Raw genomic sequence first — 18138 nt, forward strand, 5'->3', positions numbered from 1 at the left:
AAGCAAGTAAATCCCAAATAGAAAACAACAACAAAAAGTTGATAATTGTGTGTTTAGAAGTTTGCGATGAGCTTCACATTAGTTACTGAGAGCAGAAAATGATGTGCAAATCGAGAGCAGTGTGGGTCGCTGCTTCAGCGGCTTCACTCTTTTCTAACTGCAAATTGGACCCTTGGGTCCTGCAAAGACGGCGTGCGCTTCCAGCAGCAGCCGCGTGGCGCGCTGGTGCTCGGGCAAATCCGGAGTGTTTGGATGGAGCAGTCAAAGTTTATCGTGGGCTTTCTGTCGCGCGGGTGAAGCGTGGGACAGAGAGTTGAGTGGCAGTAGTAACCACAAAGACACATAAAAAAGGACTTGAAGGGGACGTCTAACCCTGAAGGTGAGAAGAAGGCGAGATGCGCTCCCGTCTCACCTCGGAGGCGCATGGGTGGTGGGTGGGAGACAGTCAGATGCCCGGCGCTGTGCGCGTGTGGGGGTGGTGTCAGAGCACCGGTGGGAAAGAATAAGGGGAGCACGCCCACTTTCAGAGAAGAGTTGAGAGGAGAGAGGCGCGGAACGGAAAGAAAAGGAAGAGTTGAGAGAGGAAGAGAGATAGGAAAAAGACCTCGACGGAGAGGAGGAGGAGGAGGAGGAGAGAGGAGGGGGGAGGAGAGCTCCGTCTCTCCCGGTGCACTTGGCAGTCTAGTTGCGGGCTGCTGTGCTGTTGCTGTCGTGGCGTAGCTGGTTGCGCCAGGCGGGGAACTTCACCGCACTGGAGCCCGGAGTCCCACTCTCCCACCCGCGCAGTTCGGAGCTGCCATGGCTCTCCCGCCAGGATTTGCCGTGATCATGATTCTGCCGGCCTTCCTGCTGCACACCAGCGGCCTATACATCGCCAGTAGCGTTGGTGAGTCCAGTGCGCTTCAGCGTGGTCACTGTTTACACTCCGTATCTGCTGATCTCCTTATCAGCGGGGCTCCTGGCGCGCTCCACAAAAAGGCTGCAGCTTCTTGAGGAAGCGCAGCCTCCTCTTTAATGTTTTAACAATAATTTTTCTGTGGGTTTAAAAATAACACTGTTTTGAACTTCTGTCCGTCTTCTACCCACACTTTCCAAGCGGTGCAAGAGGCTTGCTTTCTGTTTCCACCCGTCTCCTCTTCTGCACGGGATACTCCTCTGCGTGGAGTGTAAAGGGCATCTCAGATGCGCCGGTGTGCTGTGCAGGCAAAGCATGTGATCCAGCCGCTGTCGCATCTATCGATCTGTCACTGAACGCTGGAGTCAGATTTCAGGCTGTCGATCAGACTTTTATCGAAGCCTCCCCTCTGACAGATGAGCAGAAAGCTTGGTTTTCATCATTGGATAAACTTTATCCACGGAGAGAGGTCGGCTGTGGCGGTGCAGGTGTCTGATGAGACTGACACCAGAGGATGGCCTTTAGGCTCGGATTGAGTGTGGATGATGGGAGGTTAAAAAAAAAAGATAGAAGCTGTTTCTGTGATGTTCAAATGACAAATGTCGCGCGCTGGTTTTTGTGCGCCATGATCTTTTACACAAATGAAACGCAAACATCTGAAGGAATGTACGTCTTTGTTTTATTCATTCATTCATTCATTCATTCATTCATTCATTCATTCATTCATTCATTCATTCATTCATTCATTCATTCATTCATTCATTCATTCATTCATTCGAGCAGTATTTTTATTCGTTCTTGCATAAATATCCCGGCGGGGTAATCACTGTGCACACTGACGCTGAAGCTGCGGTTTACGCCTCAGTCTTTCCTGTTGACGATGGAAGGGCACAGGAGATGTCAGGAGCGCAGCGCGCACTGCTGAGACTGCTGTTTCCAAACGTACACGCGTGCACACATGGGATGGGGGGGGGGGGGGGTCGCCTCTGGGTTCATGGGTGGGGCTGCGTGCGCCTGGCACAGGCCCGGATTTAGCCACCCCCACTATGGGATGCAGGTAGAATATCAGGTTGGGCAAGTCCGGCTGTGCTGACACTTTGGGGTGTCAAATCCCTCTGAGTCCCTAAAATGAAAGAACTATGTTTTCATCATATCAGTTCATCTATCCTTATATCTATATCATATAGGTTTATACTGAATGCATTTACCAGGCTTGGGATAGGCAAAATCATGACCCCGGTTTATGCCCCGTTGAGGCTGCCTTTATCCTTCTTTTTCATTTGATGTCAGTCTGTCCATGTTTTTGCCATTTATTTATGGAAGTAAAAGAAGAATGAAAGTAAAAAAAAATAGAGACGATTTTATTTGTTGTCATTTTTTTTCCCTTAAATTTGATGTGGATCATTGTAGGCCATCCCAATTGAGGAAAACAATCTGTGAATTTAGGAGAGCACTGCTGCCCCCTTGCCCATGCCTGTGTCTGGGGGGTAGATCTGACAAGGTGTATTTAACCCATTTTGGGCTTCACTTTAGTAAACCCTATAAAGAAACAATATCAAATCTGGTGATTTTGCTCCCGTCTCCTTTTTTTCTATTCTTAAATTCCATCTGTTCCTGTTAATCCATCCTATATCCAACTGATTTTTTTCCCCACATTTCCACTACATGTTTTATTTTCATGTATCTAATAAAAATATACTCTCTCATTTTTCCACTCCCCCCCTTCCCTACCCAACTGCCCCTCTCCCAGACTCCCTGCAGCATGTCCTGGGGGAGTATGGACTGGTGAGGCCAATCAGTGTGGATGCAGAGGGCCGCTTTCTGTCGCACGCCGTTTCATCTAGACGTGCTGCAGCGGGGCAGTCCCGTAGGCGCCGGAGGAGGGAGGTAGGAGAAGGCGACACAGAGTGGGAAGGACCAAAAAGAGCTGAGGAGGAAAAGCTTTACTACAACGTCACAGTCTTTGGCCGGGAGTTCCACCTGCGCTTGCGCCACAATGCCAGGCTGGTGGCTCCTGGAGCTAAGATGGAGTGGCATGATGACAGCGACAACATCCGTTACACCGAGCCGCTGCACGGCGAAGACCTGTATGTGGGCGACATCACGGACACGCCGGGGGCCACTGTAGCTATCAGCAACTATGACGGCCTGGTGAGTGGAAGCTGTGCATTATGTGATCCACTTGTATGCAGGGCTGAAGGAACATCAGGGTCCCAAAGGGAGGAGATCGATTCAAATCCAAGGAATTTTAGCTTTGTTGGCCCTAAAGCTCTTGGGGTCAAATTTTCAATTTGATACTATTTATTTCATTTCTTAGAAAATTAAGGGAGAAAGGCTTAAAATGTTTGAGAGATAAGATCATGCTTGTCACTGTCTTCACTTTCACGTTAAGTGCGGCTGACCCCGGCACTTTTTCCAGTTGAAAATGTTTTGTTCCTTGCACAGCAATGCCCAAAGAGCCTGCAATGCTTTTAATAGAGCTGATGATGGAAAAGGAAAAAGAGGAAGGAGACGGTAAACAGTTGGTGAACGGCTGTCAGTACAAGGGTGAAGTGAGATACAGACAGTGTGAAGACTGCATGGGAACAGAGATGAGAGGATGCAGAGTGATGGAGACGGGTGCTTGAAGAGACACTGTGGAGGGGATAAATGTGAAAGAATAAAAAAAAAGGCAAGAAAATGCAAAGAAATATGCAGGGAAATATTGAGATGTGAATGTAGATGTGGGAGGGGGTTGCTTCATTAGCAAAAAAGTGTTCATTAGTCTGCCAAATCAGTCTTCCACTGAAGCTGAGCAGCAGCAACTGGATCTGTTTAGGTTTGAGGACGCTGGGGACTGCGGTAGCAGCTGAAAGAGCAGGCAAGAAGCCAGGACAGCACATGCCTGACATGCTCACTTAGTCTGACACCAGCCAGCAGCAGCAGCAGCAGCAGCAGCAGCAGCAGCAGCAGCAGCAGCAGCAGCAGCAGCAGCAGCAGCAGCAGCAGCTCACCACGGCTGCTTTCAGCTCCAGACTGTCATTTCAGGACTCAACCCCAATCTGGTGGTGAGGTTGTTGTCAAATTTGACTCGTGGCGGATCACAGGTCAAGTCAGGGCCCATCATTGCTTTGTTGATGGCTCTCCTGCCCCAGATTTTTGAGAGAGGATTCCCGTTTTAAGGTGTGCCTTATGTAGATTGCACACTAAAGCAACAGTCTGCTCTCTGTAATCTTTTCTCTGTCCATATTGGTGATGAAAAGATTAACTTGTGGGTTTGACTTTAAATAATAAAAAAAAAATGAGAACAAAAGCTAAACTCTTACAGAAAGAGTCACTAGACCAGTTATTTCCAAGAGATTCACCAATATTTGAGCAACGAAATGAGATAATCAGAAAATCTAAAAAATAATTCTAAAATGGGGAAAAGAATCTACTAGAAAAACAAACAAAACAGAAATATCTACCTAAGAGCTGGTCTTATAGACAGTGCACTTTCTGTGTAGTAAATAAATGTGTGAAAAAACAGATGAAACACATGAGAAACAGGGTAAATATTTTAAAATCTTTTTATATTCATTCATGTTTTGCTGCCATTACATGTTGTCCGCTGTGATGCACTTGGTCAATTTTATGTTATAGGAAAATAAACCTACCATGCCTCAATCCAAATGGTATTTTCCAATATTGATATGTAATCAATTATTTAGCTTTTAAATGATTTTGTGTTGGTATTGGTCGATTCAATTAGCCACCTGCCTCTGACACATTGATCTGGTTGGATGGTAGGAATATAAATCGATTCAGTGATAAAGTCAATTAATTGTCACACCCCCATTATGTATATACAATTTATGGTCATTATTCTGTTGAACATTTTTTTATTGCTTTTGTGTTCAATCAAGAGGATGAAACTTCAGGCGGCTCAAAAAGAAGAAAATAAATCTCTTTATTAATAAAACTAAATGTAGCTACTATAGTCACTTAGTTCTCTGCATGGCAAGAAGGAGGCATCGCAGTGCACAGCGTGTTAACAGGCCAGCATGTGTGTTCTTGTCTTAAGAGCGGGGCCAAACAAAATTAATCTGCTGCTGAGAGCACGTTTCCATGTTTCTGTGTGTAATGACTGGACTGCAGCATGAATCAACAACACAAAACGCAAAAGCTTACTGGGTTTCATCTTTGTTTGGGTTTGTTTAGCGTTTCTGCAAGTAATAAAATCAATGGTTGGGTTTTGCTTTTTCCATTTTCAACTTTGGGCTTTTATTTTTTGGTTCAAGTTAAAGAAAAAAAAAAACATTGTTTGTGTCTGAATTCCTTCACTACTATATTGTGCGTTCACCATTTTGTAGAGCTGTCCAAATCCACAATTCCAAAATCGAGTGCTCTAGAAATTTCCCAGAAGTCTCTGCGAAATGCATTGCGTTTTAAAGATCCTTCATGTGAAAAAAAAAAAGTGTTTACATTTTTTAAAATAAAACCTGCTATGTTTTTATCATCAGAACACGGTGGATTTACAGTATAAATAGTTTTCGTAAAATGTTCATATTTGTTAGTCTGTGACGTCAAATTTGGCATTTTTTTAATTAAAAAGGAGTGAGCACGGTGTCCGAATTGCTTTTAAAATCCAGGGCATTGAATAGTCCCGCACTATATACCGGTAGTTTTTTTTAGTAGTTAGGAAGTGGGAGGGAATTCGGTCGCAACCGTTAGGGCTGTTATTATTTTTTTAATAGAATTTATTGGCTGATGCTTAAACGTACAAGGACAATGAATTGGAAAAATGAAAACAATTCACCTTAAAATTGACCATAGAATCTTAACTTATCACAAAACTTCAAGGTAAAATCAGAAGGATTTTTTTCAGCATAGTGTTTATGGTATCATGCTACATTACCAAAAAAATGTAATAAAAAAAAAACAGTGCAAGCAAAACAGAAATCCTGCAGATCCCCCCCCCCCCCCCCCCCCCCCAATACCCTGCAGATTCAAGACAAATATAGCATTAAACAAAAGATCTCAGGTCTTGTTGCATCTGTGAGTGTGTCTGTCTTTGTGTATGTCAAAGAGAGCCTTTGGCCATAGCTGCAGGCTCTTCCTTTAGTGTTTGTTCAGAGACTGTTGACTATGATGGCCTGATTTTCGTGCACATGTGGGTGTGAGGTCAGGTGCAGTCATGCATGTGTGCGTTTTTTTGCCATCTCATGGGGAATTTAAAGTGTCAGTAGATCTCCTGGTTTGGGGAAGATGCACAGGCCACAGTGACGGCTGCTCAAGAGTTACAGCGTTATTGCTTTAGAATTGGACAGCATTTTGCAGCTATGAAATTTCAGATGCTTTTTATTCTTTATCAGAAAAAATCATTTTGATTTCTGTGAAGCTTGTTTAGATTTGATGAAGGACAGCCTTTGCACAGTCGTTCTAAGAGCCCACATCCATGTGTGTGTCTCTCATTCACGTCTGTGGATTGACAAGGTGAAGTAGTTTTATCCTTGTAAAAAAAAACAGACTGAAAGTAATGTTGAATGTGATAAGTAGTTCTGCAAAGTGCGGAATGCGACTTATTTCGAGTCTAAATACTCATCGTGTGAGCCAATGACAGAGACGCCTTTTAAAAAGCTGCTTTCACGAGGAAAAGTGGTCAGACAGAAGATGAATCTTCAAATCCCAGACCAAACAGATGCATTAAAAGCTGAATTTCAGAGGTAAAACTTGGCACGACAGCCAGGAGGGTCTGAGAGTAACTTTGGCTAAATAATTAAATTCATCCATTGGTAGGGCTGCATTTCACTGCTATGAAAAGCAGATTTTTCCCAGATTTGATTCAATTTATTGTGGTTCAGTTACAAGTTAATGTTTTTGATAATATTTCTGATCTAAATTTATTATTTTTTGCCTCCAAAATTCAAAATGCACGCAGGGAGTAAATTAAACCAATGAAAGGAAAACTTGAAACAAAAAAATGAAGACATATTTAATGAAAACTACCATACTTCAGACTATTATAAAAGCTGTTTTTGTGAAGAAAAAGCATAGGATAAACAAATCGATTGATTTAATAAATAGATATAGCATTTTTCTAAGTGAAAATCAATTCAAATGGTCGATTTTTAAACCTCTACCCTGCCAGCTGGCTTGGTGGTTTGACACAAATCCATGTTGTGGAATCGCCGGATACACGTTCTCTCACTATAGCACCTCACTTCCAGGTGTCTGCCTCTGGTGTTTGTAGTCTCCAGTTAATCAGCAGGTTCGGAATAATGGTGCGGGAGTAATAGTTTGCGGAGAGAACAAAAGGCAGGACAGGTCAGCGAAGACATGAGACATGCAAATAGGCCAGTGGTCCAGCAGGATGACAAATGATGGTCCTGTCTCTGACAGAGGAAGTGTGTGTCGCCTGTTATCTTTGTTTTATTTATGCTTGCAAACCAGGTGGACGCACACCTGGAAAGCCGCACACAGCTGGAATGCAGGATGCCTGCTGACTCGTATGTATGTGATAAACGCACTACAAATATACATCAAACGGCAAAAACAAAAAGCAGCACAAAGGCTAAGTTTTCTCTAAAGGGTCTTTGCTGCGCTGCACGACAAAAAAAAGGTGGTGTGCACATTTCTTTTCCTGAACCCATCCCTCACTCCGCCTCTCTTGCTCTTCTTGGCCAGCAGCGATGGGAACAAGCAGGAGAGCTCTCCTAATGATGCTAATAAAAGAGTCAAGAAAACGGCAGAGAAGGAAAAAGACAAAGAATGTGGCAGACAGCTTTTTGCTCCCAGACACCCACAATCCAGAACTCTGACAATTTATTTTTTATTTTTGAAGGAGCAGCATTTGTCTGTTTTTAGCAGCAGTTCCAGTCTTGAGCATTTATCACACTAGTAGCTTTATGGAGGTGGATGATTCCCGGTGGCGACCCCCAAAGGGAGCAGTCGAAAGGTAAAGAGGCGTTAAACGTCAAAGGTATCGCCTGCTGTCTGGGCAGAGGGGACGATTAATTAACCCTGGTTCTATATAGGTGTTTAGCTTTCAATGCCTCTCCCTTTGAAGCCCAGTGTTTCATACCATATTTGTACCAAGAAATTCTGCAGGGCAGCAGTTTGACTTAGTGCTTTTTGTGTTCAGTCTGGTTTATTGGTGCATATTTACTTTATTTTCTGTGCTGTCACACTGCTTTTAACCCCCCCCCCCCCCCCCCCCGGGGGAGCAGCTGACAGGTTGTTTTTTTTTAAATGTTTCCAAGTGTGGTTCACTGACCGAAGCACTTGCCTGTTATGAATGTGTCTAAAATGGATGCTTCAACAAATCTGATCAACTTGAAAATTAAACAAAGACTGAGCAACTTTAGATCATGTATTCAATTTTGGATTTACTCATTTACCTACAATGTTAACTTAGACCCAAGAATGTCCATTTTCAATGGCAGAATCCACATTTACAAATAGGTCAGGAGACCATCCATAATAAGAGCTTTGACTGGTTAATTATTTCTACTAAATACTTTAAGTGAGTTTAACAAACAGATGTTTGATTCTGTTTTCTGAAGTATTTTGTGAAAGAATTTTCCCTTTTCCAAGAACTGCAGAGGACCTCCCAGATGGTTCTGGTAAACATACCATCTGATCCATCAGTCACAACAATCACGTTGGATCTTTTTGCTACCTTTTTAAAAAAAAATCTAAAACACTGATTTCACTTATTCAACTGAAGTCTCTCAGAGTTGCTGAAAAGTTGCAACCTCAGATCCACTACAAATTGCTGTTTTATAGTAGAGCATCATCAAACACTTCGACTTCCTGTTTGAAGCTGGCTTAAAATCTAAAGTTACTTTGTCTGAATCAGATCATCACAATATGGCAAGAGCAGGGTAACCAAGAGTGCAAGCGGAAGCTCCCTGATCTGCGCCATCCAGCGTGCACAAGCTCAGATGTGGTAGAAGAGAAGAAGGCATGTTGCTGCGTTGTCCGCACACACTTTAAGTACGTCCAAGGCTGGATTTTTGATGTTGGCTGCACGTATTTAAAATTAAGCTTAAAGTTGAAGTCCCATTTGCTGTCACGTGCGTTTTCCGCAGTTGTGTTCTTTCTCTGTCCGAGATTGAAGGCTCGCTGTTTCGCATTAACCAGTGAGGGTAAAAATGAAATTTAAGGGACCTTTTTTTTTATTATTCTCTTGCTGAAAATAAGAAAAATATCAAGTTCAGGAGTAATCGCGATCACTCCACCTCCATCGGCCCTGCGACAGACTGTCCAGGCTCTACCAGCCTCACATGCGCAAAGTTGAGTCCCTGATTGCCAGAGTTCTGATTTTGTTTTTTTACCCGCTGTGGCTGGTAGCCCAAATTGCGCTGCTCAAATTATGCTCCTGCCATACCTTTGCGCCACACGTTGCTCAAATTGCGCTGCAGGACCTCAAATGGCGTCTGTACCATTGAGTTAACATTGAAACTGGCCGCCACTGCCACACGAATCTCGTGCTGTGAACGCAGCTTTACCCTAACTCATAATCCTAAACTTAACCCTTCCTCTGGGTCATTGAGGCCAAGAAAAAAGTTCAGCACTGGCCGCACGTATTTGGGAAATAAGGTACGAATAGTCAGTTTCTTTCTGGCATTTCATTTTAATTTCTGTGCTAGCATCAATTCAGTTATGAGTGCTGCTTGCTGATGCAATGCAGCATAAATTATAATGAAATTCAAAGCTGCAAAGATAAATGAACAGGATAATCAATTTCACAATACTAAATGCGATCGTGACATTATTTTTCATCTTCATCCATGAAGAACTTTGTCATCTATGTTATCTATTTATAAAAAGCCCTTTAAATTGAACAAAAGAAAAAAGTTGGTAAAGTTAAAAAAGATAGGTCTTCAAACTAAATCACGGTGTTCTGATTATAAAAGCCTGCCTGTTAATTTTTTGTCGTAAAGTAATGACTTAATTTTTGCACAGTTCAGGGTCGGATGAGTGTTTGCTTATGTGAGCAGAGGGGGACACAAATCACAGGGAAACCCCCGGATTCACAGTAAATGTTGGGCGACATGGACGATTGCACCAGTCATGCCCCTGGAATACACTCAGTCATTACTTCCACATTAGGAGTCGATAAAAAAGGCAGCTGAGAGCAGTGCCAACCCGCTGATTCATCCAGCCACCCCGGCAGTAAAACCCGGTCAGGTGGAGCCACTGACTGGGTCCCATCGCCGAGTTATTCCACCCCTTGTTACACGATAAGCAGCTCTCAACGATAATCAGCTCAAATTGAAATGATGACATCAATTACAGCACGAGCGCACAGCTGTTATTGACCCCGGCACTCACTGGCTGTGTGGAGGAGAGTGTGGACAGACGGAAAAATGGTCGAGGAGAGAGGCCTGCAGGAACCACGGGGCTGGAGGGAAGGCCTACACCAAGACGGCGGATGAATGAAGAAGAAAAAAAAGGAAAAATCATTCACAGCAAGAGAAACATGCTCTCAGTGTGTAATTGTAGGTTCCACCCTGCAATGTAGCTCCACTCAAACATACAATTACTCAATCTAGAGCTATTATGAGAATCAGAGGAAGAGAAGCAGAGGGAGAGAGGTACAGTCAGTTAGAGTAAACACATTCTGAGGAATGCTACGAGTGCTTTTACCAGAGCTGTGATTACTGCTGCACTTAACCAGCCCTCTTTGTCTCATTCTCTGTCACTCACAGACTGCTGGCTCAGATTATCTGAGTGGTTAAAAATAATGGGATTATCAAAGGGAAGACAAGGGTATTATGTCTTCAAAAACTGGATAACGCAAAGGCCTCTGTGTCTTTCTGAAGATGAGAATTGATTTTCATGAATGGATATCACGAAAATAAAAAGCACACATTTTTTCCTATTTTTTTGTTTAGTCACTCGTCTTCATTTGTTTAGACTGAAGTGCGCAACCTGAGTCTTCTGAGTCACATCTGGCTCTTTCAGCCCTCCATTGTAGCTCGCAGGTTAAAGAAAAAATAACACGTTTTTAATTTTAAAAATAAATGTAAATAGTAAGTAACTAGTATAGTAAAAACAAGTAATGTAAACTATCTCAAACTTCATTCAACTCAAGCATTCTCAAATGTTCTGACAGATTTCTGCCATGCTGCTTACCACAGAAAATTAATTTGAGGTTAATAAACACAACCCAAAATAAGGTGCAGCGGTAAAATACATTTATTAATTAGTACCCATAATATATAATCAATATATTTTTTATCTAAGAGTTAGATTAAAATTCTACTTGTTGTGAAAAGTCTCATTTCGAGGTATTATTTAAATTTGTCAATCTCACTTTGTGGCACAAAGTGAGATTAAGTTTTTAAAATGGTCAACTTTTTGTAAAAAAATTATAAAAACAATGTCAAAGTACTTATAATAGATACAATGGATACTGTATTTCTTTTGTAAAGGACCATGGTATAAGCGGGGTAATGCCCTTTGAGGTGTGCAGTATAGGAAATTAATAGATGTTGCACAAGCAACCGCCTGACGTAATCGGGCCTCCACGATGTACATGAATTTATGAAAATGAATACTTCATCTGGCATTGTTCCTTATAGTAGTTAAAGATTAAATAGGTGATTATAGTGATGAAAAACACATTGCACTAATATATCTGTAATTAAATAACTGAGATTAACGAAATAAATAAACACCCCTAGTCAGAAGTTGGCATTAAGCTAAAGCTAAACCACAGGGAGAATCAGGACATCCAGCTCAAACAGACAGACTGACCAGTCATGGAACAGCGCTTCTCCCTACACAAAGTGTGTCTGGGTTCACATGAAATTACCCACATTTTTGGCTTTGAAAATTTTAATGTAGCATTTAGGGGTGTATTGATACACATAGTTGAACAGAACCGTTTTGGTACGGCAGTTTCGGTTCGGTACGTTTTTTCTTTTTTTTTCCGCGTATTCATTCTAATGATCCAGCTGCTTTTGGTTCCTGGCAGCTAAAAGTTTTTCTTATTTTATTAAGCAGATCACCTACATAGGCGAATTTTATTTTTTGTTATATAAAACCAATCAATGCATTTTATAAGTAATTTTTTTCTGCCTTAGTTTTTTTGTACCGAAAAAATACGATAGATAGATAGATAGATAGATAGATAGATAGATAGATAGATAGATAGATAGATAGATAGATAGATAGATAGATAGATAGATAGATAGATAGATAGAAACTTTATTAATCTCCCAAGGGAGAAATTCAGGTGTCTGGCAGCAAAACACACACAATAAATAACAATAAAATAATAGTTCATAAAATAGCAGTTCATGTCAGGCAGAGTTGTTAAACAGCAGTACCGAGACCAATCAGGGAACCGAGCCCTAGGAAATTCTGAACCGAGTTACACCCCTAGTAGCATTTGATGTTGTCCCTCAGAAAATCCTGTGGGAGTTGGGCCGCTGTCCTACACGTTTTCCAAAAGACCTGCCATGGTAGATTCTTATCAAACACACCTGATCAGTATGTAGGGACAGGTTTCTGAAAAACCAACAGGATGTCAGCCCTCCAGGCCTAGATTCATGACACCCCTGTGCTATTAGAACACAAGGTCCGGGACCCCCTACTATGTTCTATCCACCCTTTTAGAACAAGAAAAAGGATTTTAATTTGTATTGCCTACAGTAAGTCAAACCAGGATGCTTGATGACCCGCATTCGTTCAATACCTGATGTGTTCATCATGGTGGTCAGAAAGACAAAACTGTAGCATAGAGATGGTGCTCTGTGAGCAGGCTTTAGTCTAGTTAGCATTGAATGCAAAATGACCAGTAGGGAGCAGAAAGGAACAGACAAATGGAAAATAGTTCAAATGTCTGAATGAAATATCAAGTTAAAAAAAGTTATAAGACACATTTTACACTATTTTAGACTATTGCTCTGGCCTTTGAGTATCTTTATGAGCTTAACAAACAATGAAATGAAAAAATATGAAAATCGTCTAAAGATGGAGGGAAGATATGCCAAAGAGGAGAACGAGAATCTGCTTGGTGTGTTTTGCTCTCATGAGATACAAGACTCTACATTTTGTGCTCCTGACTGTAAAAATCCAAAGCTGTTGGCCCTAAACGTTAAAACGTGAAAGAAGTGGATTGAGTTCATTTGGGAAAGTGGCTGTGTCTCATTAGGAGTACCACAGATAGGCAGAGCTGCTGTCTTGATTTTCAGGACGGCTGATTTGCAACTCTGACCCCACTAATCTAATTATGAAGTCTGACACTGTTCTAACCATTTATCTGGGAGACAGTGCAAGCGTGAGCATGCATGTTCTACAGGGTATTTTTTTGTTTTGTTATTTTTTTATAAAAAAACATGTTTCTATGCCTGGCTGATGACTGAGAGTCAGCCCATCAGTTTGTCAGGATTCAGGGTCATGTAGGAAATTGATTGATGCTCGACGCAATAGCATTTCTGTCTGTCCTTCCAGCCTCTGTGGATCTTCTCAGAAGCTAGACGAGAAATCATGCCGCATCTTAACAAGGCTTCTGCATGAACACCCATGACTGAGCTGCGCCGTGTCTCCAGTGGCTGTCTTTCCTCCCATTTACTTGTCAGGAAGTTTTCCCACCCCCTAATAATCCTTAAAAAGCATTATGGGAGACAGAGGAAGAAATGCACTGGAGGGGGAGTTGTCCAGTGCAACATCATAACATCTACACCTGAGCTCTGTCCAGTGATGCTTCTAAAAAATTTCCATCTGGGATCAGATGAAACAAGAAATTTAGGATGACACACCAAACGATTTTTTGGTTTAGCCCAACCATGGCTGGAAATTCAATTATTTCACCCAGATCTGAGAAATCATTTTAAGGAAAGAAAAGCCTTTAAGATTATTTTTAACACACCTTGATTTTATTTCAGAATTTTCTCTTGAATGGAACTAAATAATAAAAAAAACAGACTGTTTTTAAAACAAAATAAATTATTCAAAGCAAAGAAAAAAGTACACGCCTTTCAAAAAAAATGGAGTCTGAAATCAGAATTAGACGCTAACATTTAAATTTTGGACTGTTTTTTACTTCTTGTAACGAGGACATTTTATAAATAAAAAAGACTGAAAAAAGCAGAGCTGAATGAAATGTGTGTTGCAACGAGATTAATAATTAAGCTTTAAAAAAAATACTATTTTGTTTTATTTTATGAAGATTTACAATGACCTGCAAAAGCAATTTTTAGCTAAACTCCTTTGATTATTGAAATGCAAAGTTACATTTCAGGAAACTTGTTAAGGCAATATTTATTTGATTACAGGCATGTCCAAAGTCCGGCCTATGGGCTAAATGCGGCCCACATTTAAATTTATACCGGTTCCTATCATGAAACCAAACATATGCGGCCTTGAGCCTTAAGGGCCAAATTTGTTTGTTTCTAGTATTTCTGAATTATCTCTGTGTGTGTGTGTATGTATGTTTATACAGTACATATATATATAATTTGATGTTGATGAAAGTTCATTTTATTTCTGGTCTACACATTACAATAAACAGTAGTTTTAGTTAAAATGTATTTAGATGTATTTCTGTTTATGTTAAACAAAAAGTATCCCACAGCAAGAACATTTTTATTAAACTTGCTTTGAATATTATTATAAGGGTTCAAACAATGTTTGACCCTCATTAATTTTGACAGCACCAAATCTGTCCCTCTTTGGGTGAGGGGCATGTCCCTTGGGTGATGAGCAGTTTTTTAGAAGATGCCAGGCACCACCGGTTTAAAATATTGCTGGGTGGAAATTCAATGTTTATGCCATCTTTTAAATCCAAGGTTGCTGGTTCAGTTCAAGGGCAGAAACTCCTCAATAAATCAGTCACTAGCTGTGATCTGTTTGGTCGGTGTTGTTCTGTCATGTTTATGTGTTCTGTCATTTAACAAAGCACAGCTTCCCTGTCTTTGTTTCCATATGTGTGTGGATGAAAGTCTTTTTTCTTTTCTTTCTGTTGCATGTGTCAAAGTTGAAACTCACACTTTATCATATTTTACTTGTTTAACTCAATTTTTCAAATTTGTATTTCTTGTTTGAGAAACAAATGTGGGGAATTTTAACAGAGCAGGATATGTAATATATTATATAATAAAATACTGTTTTCTAATAACTGCCTCTGTGGGGGCTGAAGTGAAGCGGCCGAAATAAAGCAAAACATCTAGTGCTTTGATCAGAGTGACTGATTGTCTGCCAACTTGTACATAGAAAGCTTTGGATACTGCAATAATATAACCTCCCAGCCAAGATATAATGTAGATTCTGAGAGGAATTTATCCATGTAAAGCACTGTGTGAGACTTTAAGATGTTTGAAATCCTTTGATTTTAGAGACATTGCCAGGAGAGTCAAAAATAGCTTGGTTAACATTTTTCTTATCTAGCTAAAGGGATGTTTATTGTTGTATAGAAAATGGGGGTGCATCTGTGAAGTCTTCAGCTACACCAGGCATGTGACGTGCATTAAAGAATGCTCTAAATGGGCAACCTTGAAAGTGTGTTTAGCCCATGACGTTCACACTGGACACGCAGGGAGGGGCTTCTACTTCTTTTTCTTTTACTTCTTCTTACCAGTGCATGTCCGCCACCTGCAGTTGAAAGAGGCTTGGTGTAAAATATCAAAGCGGTGCAAATCTTGTGTATGTTGCTCCAGGCTTTTTTCTTTCACAGCTCTATTTCAAAATGAATGACTTGGTGTTATATAATTCTGTCTGAACACAAACCGCAATTATTAATTTCTCATCCAAGATCGGTTGTCAAACGGTTGGCACTTCAGTGAATTAAAAAGTGTAAAATATATGTCACTACCAAATCAGAGACCCTGATTGGTCTAAGTTTCACCTGTTTCAACTTTCAAGTGGCATTCAATGGCCGCATGTTTTGTAAGAAGATTTTGAAAATTGTCTTTAAAATGTGCCTAGCAACACATGAATGCAAGGATTTGGAACGCTGAAGCCCATGCATTTACAAAGACCTTTTATTGTAACTGGGCTCTTGAACACACTTGTGCATGAAGTTTTTAAAATGATGAATGAACAAAAGATTGAGAGAGTAAAACTTGATATGAATAAAAATGAACAATTTTCAGTGAGCAAATCTCCACAAAAGTAAAAGATCATTTGACATAAAAAAAAATTCAATACCATTGTAAAATATGCTAATAGGCTGGATGCTGCTTTACTAAGGGAACTTGGGAACAATCCCATCTGACTTTGCAGGGTTGGTGTGCAGCCTGGTTTGGACATAGCACTTAGAGACAACCTCAATGAGCTCATGTCTTTAGCATGTTGAAGATTTCTAAACTCACATAAACCTTTGTATCTTTCAGTTATTTAGGTGTGATGGATGAAAAGCTGTACAGTCTGTTTTTGAGATAAATGGTGATAAAGGCTGTTATCTTATTTTTTACTACTGTTATTTTATATTGAAAAAATTTCCCCCTTTTTTACTTGTCCCTGTCTCTCATTCACGGTTGCAACATCTGGAAAGAGCATTATTTAATGACTCATAAGAGGAAAGTCCTTAAGGATGAAGTCATTTCTCTATCAAACTTGAAAGTTGATCTTATTATGAATTCTTCCCACTCCCTTTCAGGCATGTTAGGGGTTATAGTATTTATAAAGATATTCCATGAGTGGTTATGGAATGTGAGCTTAAATTTGTGAAATGTAGTCCTATAGACTACTAGAACAGCACATTCACTGACTTGAACTGTTAGAATGCTATTATACCAGTAAGTCTAGTGTGAAAACAACTTTGGATCATCCTGCTACATAGAAAAAATTAAGCAGAAAAGTGTGATGAAGACAACCATGCCTAAGTAGTACAATTAAATGTCCATACCTAAATTGGCTAGCAAAAAACTAGACCCCTTGTCTGGAGTGGTACACTATCAAATTAATGCCATGAGAACAAACTGGATGAGATTCAGTCTCATGGAACAAAGAAACAAATCAACAATGTTCAGAAGCTAGTGGATTTTAGAAGATAACACACTATTAGGACATCCTAAAATAACCTTCACAGTGGCACACATCCAAGAAAGGGTCATAGGTAGAAAGAACAGGACAGCATCTTGGCTGACACGACACACACCTCCCGGCAACAGAAGCTGACAGAACTATAGAAGTGCCTGGATGCATAACTGAAGCACCTGGTTGTGAATGGGACCCACCCTGAAGGGCAGACAGTCCTTATCTCAAAGGATCCCAAAAATGGAACAGCCCCATCCTAAATCGGCCCAACCACCAGCCTCTGCACACCTTGGAAGCCTCTGTCATTTCCAATAAAATGTGAACTTTTGTGATCTCCTGTGTGAATGTGAAATGACCCAGAAGTGACCAGCATGCGCAGAAGAATACTCAACGGTGAACAACGTCACTCGTTGTTTGCGGAAGTAGCTAACATTAACAATAAATGTCAACAACAGTGTTGTCACCCCAAATATGAATCAAATCGGTGACCTCGCTTTCCTTCCACTGACTGGTCTCAGCAGCATCGTCCGCCATTGTTGATGTTCATGTTCTCGATCCTCCCTACTTCTACACAGAATTATGACGTTTGTAGCGTCTCAATGACGTACGGGTCGGATACACGTGGCCTGGCTGTTCAGACGGAGGTCGCATTTCAAAAGATTGGATACGAATCGGATTCAGGACCACACACCCAAGTGGTCTGGGTCACATTTAAAAAGATCGGATTTGTGTCGTTCAGACTGTCATGAAAAGATCAGATACAGGTCGCATAGGGGCAAAAAAATTGGAATTGGGTCGTTTCAGCCTGCAGTGTAAACGTAACCATGGATAACAGACCAGACAGGAAAATGAGGAAGGTGAAGGCACCAGTGCTCCCTGTGACCCCTAAACTTGATGAATGGGTGAGATTCCAGGAACCATGTGCTTTGTCCAGAAGGAACAGCTTAAGTACCGTGCAACACCAGAGGACACAAACTTTAAAAGGAATCAGATTTTTCCAGAATATGGATTGGTATCGTTTTGTGGAAGATGTGGTCTTTCTACTTGATGGTATCTGTTGTCAGGAAACAACAAAAATAACCTCAAGGCTAATAGCTCAACAGTTAACATACCTACATTTTAAAATACAGTGGTTCTAACTTTAGAAAATCTTAAAATGTTTTACTTTCTCCAGCTCTGGAATCAACCTCATAAGATGACAGCTTTATAAACAATTAGTTTTTATACTTTTTTTTGTCTTGTCAGGAACTGGTGGCGGAGGACACAAATGCAGGAGACCTAGCTTGGTGGCG

At 40.9% G+C, this 18138-nt stretch overlaps 1 protein-coding gene across 3 annotated transcripts in view; it reads left to right on the top strand.

The window, feature by feature from the left end:
• The first annotated feature begins 412 nt into the window (after positions 1 to 412).
• The window catches only part of LOC101157225 (A disintegrin and metalloproteinase with thrombospondin motifs 2), a 143718-nt gene continuing 125992 nt past the window's right edge, over positions 413 to 18138 (top strand). For 2 of the 3 annotated variants that reach the window (XM_023959231.1, XM_023959232.1), the window contains exons 1-2: positions 413 to 886; positions 2646 to 3046. In XM_023959231.1, coding sequence (XP_023814999.1) covers positions 799 to 886; positions 2646 to 3046 — 489 coding nt within the window. In that variant the 5' untranslated portion in view covers positions 413 to 798. The remainder of the gene's footprint in view (positions 887 to 2645; positions 3047 to 18138) is intronic. The other variant, XM_023959233.1, reaches the window with a different exon arrangement.

This window comes from Oryzias latipes, chromosome 10 (genome assembly GCF_002234675.1).
Source record: "Oryzias latipes chromosome 10, ASM223467v1".
Taxonomy (NCBI): Eukaryota; Metazoa; Chordata; class Actinopteri; order Beloniformes; family Adrianichthyidae; genus Oryzias; species Oryzias latipes.